The 10,853-nt window shown below is 36.5% G+C and overlaps 1 protein-coding gene across 2 annotated transcripts in view; it reads right to left on the bottom strand.

The window, feature by feature from the left end:
• Rb1cc1 (RB1 inducible coiled-coil 1) overlaps positions 1-10,853 on the bottom strand; it is a 62,080-nt gene that overhangs the window by 30,619 nt on the left and 20,608 nt on the right. For both annotated transcript variants that reach the window (XM_021181217.2, XM_021181334.2), the window contains exons 4-7: positions 8,083-8,209; positions 7,777-7,947; positions 3,853-4,055; positions 1,996-2,422 (exon numbers count right to left, since the gene is read on the bottom strand). In XM_021181217.2, coding sequence (XP_021036876.1) covers positions 1,996-2,422; positions 3,853-4,055; positions 7,777-7,947; positions 8,083-8,209 — 928 coding nt within the window. The remainder of the gene's footprint in view (positions 1-1,995; positions 2,423-3,852; positions 4,056-7,776; positions 7,948-8,082; positions 8,210-10,853) is intronic.

The raw sequence follows: 10,853 nt of genomic DNA, 5'->3' as shown, positions 1-10,853 counted from the left end.
TGGCACTCACTTTGTAGACCAGGCTGGCCTCGAACTCAGAAATCCGCCTGCCTCTGCCTCCCGAGTGCTGGGATTAAAGGCGTGCACCACCACGCCCGGCTTATTCGATTCTCAAAATAAATATGTTTGATGTATAAAATACATTTAAATAATAAAAAAAATTAAGAAAAAAAAAAGACACAATCCTATTGCAGAAGACTCATGTTTGGTTGCTAGCATCGCATCAAGACGCACACAGCCATGTGTATATCTATCTCTACAGATGCCATGCCTTCTTCTGGTCTCTGAAGGCACCCACAGAAACACATACATATATATGAATAAAACTAAAAGAAATAAGGGTATGGTGGACTTTTGGGGTAGCATTTGAAAAGTAAATGAAGAAAATACCTAATTAAAAAGTAAGTAAATAAAAGAAATACTCAAAAAATAAATAAATCCTCTGATTTGTGAAACAGAAGTCTACAAAAAAAAATCAGTAATTATAGAATATTTTGTATAAATAAAAACTGGGTTGCAAACAAAACTACTATGAAATTATCTAGCAGTCCAAACAAATATAAAAATTAGGGATTCAGATTGATAAGAAATTTATAAAGCATAAACCACAAGTGTCCGGGCTGGAATTCAGAAATTGCAAACATTAAATTCCAAAAAATATTATGTCCCAACTCATTTCCTGAGGCAGTTATGGGAGTTCACACTATACATTATAAATATATATTATGAAACAACAGAAATTGGACTAATCTATGAAACTAAGGGCTCTAAATAGAATCAAAAATGCAAACAAAAATAAATCTAAGCACCTTTTGTTTATTACACTGCTGGCAATCAAAACTACGGCTGTGAGATAAACAGCACTCACTAATCACAAAAGGTCTCCTGGTGGGTCTGGCAGCAAGGCCTATATAGTCCCAGGTACTCAAAAGGTTGATGCAGAAGGATTGTAAAAAGACTTAACTGGACTGCACAGCTGAGTTCAAAGTCAGCCTGGCAAAGCTAACTCTGCCTATATAGTTCAGAAGATACAACAGTAGTAGAGGACTTCCCTAGCAAGCAACAGGTTTTATGCAAAACCATTCTGAATTCCAGGACAGTTGTTATTATAAAAATGACACTGGTTATTGGGACTACTCTTATATGGTTAATCATGCATTCATAAATGGAACTTTCAGATACTAAGATATTAGTATTTAAGCAGAAATACTAGTCTCACTTTCATTCATTTGACAATTCTTGCTGAGGCAAGTGCCTTAAACTGAATTAAATAATTATCTATCAGATGTTATCAAGGACAAAGATACTGAACATATTAGGAAGCCAAGGTCTTAAAGTTCTCATTTTACTTATTACTTAAATAAGGTAGGCACATGCTGTTCCAGGTATCTAGACCAAATATTCAGGCGTTTTGTTTTTTCAAGATTGAATAAATCAAGGACTAAAGCTATTTTCAAACTAAGTACCCCTTTAAGCAAAGTCCTTCGTATTCTGACAGCTGAAATCTTCAAAACATTCGTATTTTGTGTCACTAAAGCAATTTACTTTCTGATGCAAATGTTTTGTATTAATTTACATAGCAAATATGAAGAGACATTTATCCAGGGTTTACTTCTAGAATTGTAACTGAAACCCCAATGTCTTACTGATGAATTCTTAAGGAGATAGAATAGTTTAAGATTCTCATGTAGGGAGGTGCTTACTGCAAAAAGACCACTTTCCAAATAATGGAAATGTTCAAAAATATATTTGAATTGGTAGTGATTTATTCTTGAACTACTCAAAATCTATTAATACAAACCCTTCAAACTGCACTAAAAATTTACTCTCAAATAATATTCCCAAATTTATAATCAACTCAAGAGCATGGTTACAGATAAATTGATCAAATCTCCAAACTCCAACACAGGTTCTGCTGTTAATCATTCTCCTGCTCCAACACACACACACACACACACACTCACACACACACTCACACACACACACACAACTTACCCTGCTCATAGAATCAAAGCACTTCCTGACCAGAGATTCCACATCATTAGGTCTATCTTGAACATTTATCCAGTCTAACAAAGAAACATTAAAAAAAGGCAGATCACTGTCTTTAGCATCTACTGAAGCTTCTTCTTGCTGGACAGTACTTTGACAAGATTCCCTAAGTTCTTTGCCACGTTCAGTATCGGTGGGATCTGGAGCTACATGCTCCATTGACTTGTGAAATGAGGTTAACAAGGATGTGTTAGTTGTTCTAGGCATATCATGAGAGAGCACCAGTTCAGTAGATCTTTTCATCTCAGCTTTCTCTGAGCCTTCATGTTCATTCAAAGAATCCGGTCTTCCCAAACATTCCCTGTAACTATGTCTGGTTAGGCACTCCAATAGTGGAATCTTGGCCATTACTGAAACAGCAGTTCCTAAACTTAAGATACAAAACATGAGTCAGTAAAACGAGTGTGTTCTAGTATTATCCAACGAAATCACACTGTACTTCAAAACACCAGCCTTACCACTGCTCCATGTCTTTATATATAAGCTCCTTTATTAGCCATTTAAAAGTACAGCTTAGTAGAGAGGTGATCATTAACGTTAAAATACAAATTTAAAGTAAAGCTAGCTAGATTATACTAAAGAAGTAGACACTGACTTTTCAAATTTGTTTAAAATACAAACTATTACTTAAAAAACATTAAAATTTATGAAGATTGACCATAGCAGTCCCTCACACTATAATTGGCTTTATCACAATCAAATATATTTAATATATTGAAAATATAGGATTAAATTAAGAATTTTAACCTTAGGATAACTCTTATATTAACTACATCAAAAATGGACTGAGAGCGGTTAGCTGCTAAAGAATATGGAGGAAAATATGTAATCTTTAAGATATCATAAAACTGTATGTTAATAGGTTCAGGTCCTTAAAGTAAATTGATATGATCAGAAGGACTCCCTCCAAGATAGGTAGTTGGAAAGATTATTGTAATAAGCAACTAAAATGATCCTTTTACTATTACTTATTTTTCATTCTCTTTCCTACCAATATTTCTTCTGAAGTCTAGAACTAAGGAGCAAAACTTGTCTTAAAATAGTCAATCTACAATATTAAAAGAACTGAGGAAAAGAAGGAGTCATGGGGGTTGGGGTGCAAAATTGCTTGTATGAAACAGGAAAAGGTGACAGTTAAGTTCCCAAGCATCACTTAAAAAAAAAAGAAAAATTAAGGAAAGAAAAGAATACACATGCTATCACCTCTAAGGTAAATTTAAAGAAGACGGAAAAAAACAAACAAAATAACCAAAACCCCAAAAACCCTAAATACAAAATCTGAAAAGTACATTTACTAGTATTTATATAGCATTTACTAGATATTCTAAGGTTGAAGTATTGCTCACTTGCATATTAATTATACATTATTTTAGTACTTTCCTTCCAAAACTCAACGACACTTGATTTATATGTAAAGGACCTAACTTAAGTTTTCCATGTCTGTGAGTTCTGGTCTTCCCTGTCCCCCATTTATATTTTCTCAATTGGGCAAAAGTTAGGAAGAGATTCTTAGATAGATTGAACAACAGAAACCAAGAGCACAATTAAAGATGGGTCAGAGAGATGGCTGAGTGGGTAACAGGAAGAGCCTGAGTCCCACAGCCGGAGGAGAGAACCAACATCAAAAAGTTGCCCCCTTACTTTTATATAAGCACTCTGAAACACACATCCCTGTACTTACACAAACAATAATAATAATTATAATAAAAATGCTTTAAGAGACTAAAAATACTTATTTAAATAAACACAGCCTCCAACCAACATCCAGACACTAGAAAAGTAACATAATGATAAACTTACTGAGTAAGTTTTAACTTGATGTCTTCTATGGATTGAAGATAATCAGAATAAATACTTTCAAACTTGAAAAGAAGTTTTTGGTATGAATTTGAACAGTCCTCCAGATTGGCCATGATTGCAGCCCAGCCTTGGTGCTGAAGATGTTCATCATGGACAAGCCCTTCACAGAAAGAGCAGAGCTTCTTGGCAACGTCATACATTTCCTGTTTGAGAATTAAAAAGGAAAATAATAAAGAAAGCAATGGTCTGTATGTATGTTTGCACATATATATATATATATACATACACACATAAACATACATTTTCACAAACATTTTTGTCAAACATGAAAGACTGAAAATACATTATCATCTTCAAATTATAAATAAAGTAGGAGTCCTTAAATATAAAAAAACTGTGTTTGTGTGTATATATCTATGTATGTGTTATGCTATGTATATGTTATACATATATGAACATGGAAGCTTTAAAAAGATGCTGGGTATCCTACCACTTTCCATTTGATTCCTTTGAATCAAGGTCTGCGCTTAGAGCTGGGCTGGTGGCCAGCAAGCCTCAGTGACACTTCTGTCTACTGGCTGCCCATACTGGGATTAGGATTAGCACATGCCATCATTCCCAGCTTTCTGTACACGCAATGCTTCATGCTTCACCAGCAAGGTTCTTTCTAACTGACCACTCAAGAATCAGATGATTTTTAAAAACAGATGATTGGAATTCAATTATAAAGAATGAAGTATCAAGTGCAAACCAAAAAGCAATGTGGGAGATTTCTGAAAAAAAGTTCCCTGTCACAAAAAATTCTGCTCCTGCAGAAAACAAATAACACTCTGTTAAAGTGACCACTTTCACAAGTTCAGACCAAATATGAAGGTACAAAGAGAATATGGACATAAATTAAGAAAGAAGTTTTCCAAAGGCTGGAAAGTAATTAGGTGGAAAAAATAGCAAATGTAAAAATGTAACTACTTAATAACAAATAATGTAGAGGGGAAAAGAGAAAGAGAAGAGAGGGCTACAAATCTCACAAAATGCTACCAAAAATCAATCAGATTTTACTGTGGGCCACCATGGTGGTGCACACGTGTAATACTAACATTAAAGAGGCAAAAGTATGAGGAACACAGGTAGTTAGACACATACAATGTGTGTCAGGGGAAGTGACAGAAAGAGAGCAAGTTCCTATTATAAAACATAGCCCTGCATATAGGCTATGCATATTAAAAGGTCAGTGGAGGAGTGTGCTGGGGCAGCCCCCACACAAACACAATATAGGTTAAAGCATAGCCCTGCATATAGGCTATGCATATTAAGAGGTCAGTGGAGGAGTGTGTGGGGCAGCCCCCACACAAACACAATCACTGCTCTTAGTTGTCTGTGAGCATTTGTGGTAGGACTCTAGGACCCTACGCTGAAGACAGCTCACACACTCATCAAAACAAATGAAGAAAGGATAGCACTGACCAGGAAGCTTCTCTGTTGGCTGACTCTCATAGTACTACAAGTTGCTATTCAAGCAGCTGCTGTAGAGGGGTAGGAGACAGCAACACTCTTACCCAGCTGGAAACTCTGTGAACCGCTATGATCACTGGGTAAGAATACTGATCTTACAACATCAATGAAGATTTAGATGCAAAATGTTACTGGGGTAATTAATCACTTTCTGATTTAAGGCTCGTTCCACAGAAGAAAACACATGCATGCCTGTGAATAATGTGAAACATGCCTGTGAAACACCATGCCTGGTGATGAGTCCATGGCTGGAAGCTTACAAGACCTAGTTGAACCTACTATTACTGGGCAAAATAAGAAAGAAAAGTATAAGTGAACAAACAGACTCAGGGATCAAACATGGCATTTGCTGAATCAATACAGATAATAAATATAATACATATGATAAAAATTAGAAATGAGGAAATAAAACAGCACAAAATAAAGATATTCAGAAGATAGTTGTGTGGTGGTACATTTTTTTAATCCCACTTGGTGGACAGAAGCAGGGTGATCTCAGAGTTCAGGGTTAGCCTGGTCTACACTGGGAGTTCCAGGACAAACAGGGCTAAACAGAGAAACCCGGTATTATGAAGCACACACACACACACACACCCCTACAAAAACCAACAACAACAACAAAATATTCAGAAAATATCTATAGTCACAGGAGTGATAGTGGAGACATTTATCTCAGTTCTACAAGTAAGAAAACATCTGACTAATTTCCTTTAACAAAGGTAAGTTACCTAATCTGCTAAAGTATTTAGAAATTATCTTTAAAAGTAATAAAAAATTTCCCTTACATAAAAGTGCACAAGACCCCAAAGAATGAAGATGTTTCTAAGCTGTCTTTATTCAATAGCAATGTCTGGTATTTTGAATTTCAGTACTAATGTTCCTTACTCTCATCTCAACTATTGACTTTTACTTTTATTTCCATGCACTGGTGTTCTGTCTGCATGTATATATGTCCATGGGGGTCAGATCTTTAGAGTTACAGACAGTTGTGAGTTACCATGTGGGTGCTGGGAACTGAGCCTGGGTCCTCGGGAAGATTAGCCAGTGCTCTCAACCACTGAGCCATCTCTCAGGCCCAACTATTTAATTTTTTAATACATTTTTATCTACAATAAAGAAATCATCTCAGCTCACCCATAACCCCCTCCTTATTTTTTCAAGACAGGGTCTGTGTGTGTGTAGCCATGGCTGTTTTGGAACTTAGAACGTGCTTTGTAATCCAGGCTGGCCTCATAGAAATCTACCTTTCTCTGCCTTCTGAGTATTGACATTTAAAGTATGCATTGCTGCCACTACCACCCAGCCCACAGTATGATCCTTAATACTTAAGTATAATCCCTCTGAATTTTTTTCCTTGATGGCACCACCAAGAGGGTCTCAGGCTGACTCAAGCACTTCCAAGTCTACATGATGATGACACTAGCAACAAAATGGATCCAGCAATCCTGGGTTAAGTCACTTCCTACTATCAGCCAATTACAAAGTGAGAATGCTTGTAGACAAGAAATGCTTGTAGAAAAGCATCTTTAAAGTCCATGACTAATAAATATATGGACAAATATCAAAAGGTTAACCTACTCCAAGAAAACCAAATAAAAGTCTGTGGCTCCCTATTAGGTAGGCTGAAGAGCAGCTTCCTCAGCATACATTCCCTTCTGCTTCCAATAAACCAATGTGCCACTCCGACTGCAATGTGCAAATTGTTCTCATCTGTTTTCCTGCCACAAGAATCTTTTCTCCAGTATTATATAACACATCAAAATGTATTCCTAAGTTTTAGTAACCATCACTGAAACTTTTCTAAATGTTACCCTTTTAAAATAAAATATAAACTGGGTTACTTCACAGGTTCTAAGAAACATTTTTCTTCCTTATCTAAAACTTAGTATATTAATTATAAAATATAAAGATTTTTTATTAGTTTTAATTGTATATGTGTATACACCAAGTAAGTACAGGTTCTATGGAAGTTTGAGACATCAGATACACTAGAGCTGGAATTTCAGACAGTTGTGCATCACCCAAAATGGATCCCGGAATCCAAACTCAGGTCCTCTGGAAGAACAATGCATGTTCTTAAACTATAATCAACCTATAGCCACAACCCTCAACCCTACACTTAAGTAGAGAAGGATGTTATAAAGAAGTCTGTCTTTATAAAGAGGCCTATAAGACAGGTATTAGGTAAAGGCACACACTATCGAGTAGACAAGTTAATTCCTGCAACTATTTTGAGAACCTACTGCCACTATTTGTTCTTTGACAAGTGCACACATAATTTAAAAAAAAAAAAAAACAAAAACCTGTAAGGGGAGTATTTTTCATGTTATCTATGCTTAATTTTAACTTCTCTGTTATCTAGATTGGAATGCTTTTAGAAGCAATTAATTAAAGGAATTGTTTATATCATACCACTGCAAGCTGTGTCCTTGAAGCAACAGTGTGGAAAACTGCAGGCATCATAAGAGACTCTTCAACTTTTATTTCCATGTCATTTTCTGTTGAAAAGGTAGTTTTAGGAATAGCAGGTGCACGGTCACATAAGATCATTTCTTTATTAAAAAGAAAAATTGGATTTGTGTCCTACATCAAAAAATGCAGAAATGACAAAAATGTAAGTGTTATAAATGGTGAACTTGTGCACTGCCCTTAATACAAAGTCCCTGCTCCCATCTGCTAAGAAAGCAGACTATGCAGTAGAGGATCTTTGACACCTACCGTCCCAGCGCTGTAAGTACACACTCTTCGATCTGCAGCCATGCATTCTCCTCCATTGACCACTAGAACCTGGTGCTGAATAGCAATCTTGTATTTGCTTTGAATGGCATGCTTAAGATCAGCCACACTTAGAAAAATAAAATCCAGTTATTAACATATTTGTAGTACCTTTATAAAAACACTTCATAAAACACACACACCATAAGACTAGTAAATTTCGTTCTAAGGCTTTTCTCAAAAAATAGTAGTAAAAGTTTTCTGTTTTTTAAATTAGATACCACAATCAACTGGCTGTGAATTAAATGAATTAAATGCCTATGGTTTTTTTGTTTTGTTTTGTTTCTGTTTTTTCGAGACAGGGTTTCTCTGTATAGCCCTTGCTGTCCTGGAACTCACTTTTGTAGACCAGAAATCCACCTGCCTCTGCCTCCCAAGTGCTGGGATTAAAGGTGTGCGCCACCACCACCCGGCTGCCTATGTTTTTCATATATAAAAGTGAACCCATAAAATACAGGCAGCATACAAAATAATTTTGGGGGGGTTTAAATAATGGTGAAAGGTATAAACGAACATACGCGTATGTTTAACAGAGATTTTCACAATACATTATAGAAAGTACATTAAATCTAAACCATGTAAAAATTGCTTCAAAAAAAATTCCTATAGCCACCATGTTAAAATTCTAGAAGAAGGGCTGGAGAGATGGCTCAGCAGTTAAGAGCACTGACTGCTCTACCAGAGGTCCTGAGTTCAATTCCCAGCAACCATATGGTGGTTCACAACCACCTGTAATGAGATCTGATGCCCTCTTCTGGTGTGTCTGAACACAGCAATACTGTAGTCATATTCATAATGTAAATAAATAAATCTTTTTTAAAAATTCTAATTTAGAAGGATCCTGGGCAAGTTCAAGGCAAGCCTGGGCTTAGTTAATGAGAAAACATCCTTTTAGAAGAAAAACTGCATCAATAAAAATGAATGGATTGGCCGGGCAGTCGTGGTGCATGCCTTTAATACTTGGGAGGCAGAGGCAGGCGGATTTCTGAGTTCCAGGCCAACCTGGTCTACAGAGTGAGTTCCAGGAGAGCCAGGGCTATACAGGGAAACCCTGTCTCAAAAACAAAACAAAACAAAAAACAAACAAACAAAAAACTCAAAAAACAAAAAATAAAAACAAACAAAATGAATGTATTTAAAATGTGAATTCAAGGCAGCTGGGTGGATAAAGTGCTAACTGTACAAGCAAAAGGACTTGAGTTTAAATTCCCATGACTCATATAAAGGCAGTGTGCTGGTCCAAGCACTAGGGTAGCAAGGGGACATTCAGATACCTCCAGACCCCTGGGATGTATTGACTAGGCAGGCTAGCCAAGTCAGAAAGCTCTAGTCAATGAAAGCTCCTATCTCAATGGTGAAAAAAAGGATGGGGGTGACAGAGTAAGACAAGACACATCTACACACATGACCAACATTCATAAGCTCACACCATGAATGAAACTAAATAATTGTGCATTTATGTGTATTTGGTATATACTGGGTATGTTCACCTGTGCCTGTATGTGGACATGAGAGGTTAATGCTGAATGTCCTCCTCCATTGCTTTCCACCACGTTTTGAGATGGGATTTCCTATTGAACCTAAAGCTCACTAGTTGGCTAGATTGATTGTAGAGCAAGGCCTATGGATTCATCTGTCTCTGCAGGCTCTAGAGGTTACATGCACACATTGAAGCGTCAGGCATTGGGCTTCCAAACTCAAGTCCTCATGCTCGCATAGCAAAAACTTCCAAGGCTAACTCTCCAGCTCCTTTAAGTGCCATTTTTAAAAAGCTTTTTATTAGCACATATTAATTTACATATTAATACTACATATGTTGTTTCATTCAACATTTTCCCAAATTTTATATTCTCTCTTTTTCTCTTTTCTCCCTTATACTCTCATTAGTATCCTTCCTCTTTCCAGCTACTTGCCATCTTTCTTCTACTCTCATGCTGATCTTTCTTTTTAAGGTTTAACTGGGGTTGCTTCAAGACCATGGGTAGGGGTTTATATACAGGAGTATATAAGCAACTTAGCAGAGACACTTCTAAGGAAAATATCTTTCTGCCTCCAGTACTCATGAACTAATTATAGATTCTCAGAGACAGGCAGAACTTCATGAAGCCCTCTCCTAACCTCAGTACCATTTAAAACTAAAAACCAACAAACATGGGGGGAAAAAAAAACCTTTTTAGTTTGTATATCAGTGCTTTCCAAGCACGCATGCATGCATGTGTGTGTGTGTGTGTGTCTGTGTGTCTGTGTGTGTGTCGTGCCCAGAAGGCAGAAGACAGCATCATATACCCTAGATCCTCTGCAAGAGCAACAGTGCTCTTAATTGATGAGCCATCTTTCCAGCTATCTTACTGCTATTTTCTAAATAGAAATTATTCAAATTATTTGTAATAATTTCAGTATGAGATTACTCTGCAGTGCTATCGAATTGTTACAATAAAATAAATAGCCTTGAAAGTGGTATGTAGCTACTTGTTTCTTTTTCCTATGAGAATTCAAATTAATTTTTCCTTGCCCTGAGAACTAACCTTTATACTTTATAAACTTATGAGAATATTCAAATATTTGATATCCTAACTGTCTTAGTCAGGGTTTCTATTCCTGCACAAACATCATGACCAAGAAGCAAGTTGGGGAGGAAAGGGTTTATTCGGCTTACACTTCCATGCTGCTGTTCATCACCAAAGGAAGTCAGGACTGGAACTCAAGCAGGTCAG

This window comes from Mus caroli, chromosome 1, assembly GCF_900094665.2.
Source record: "Mus caroli chromosome 1, CAROLI_EIJ_v1.1, whole genome shotgun sequence".
Lineage (NCBI taxonomy): Eukaryota > Metazoa > Chordata > Mammalia > Rodentia > Muridae > Mus > Mus caroli.
Note: the sequence above shows the minus strand (reverse complement) of the source record. Positions and strands in the feature narration are given on the sequence as shown.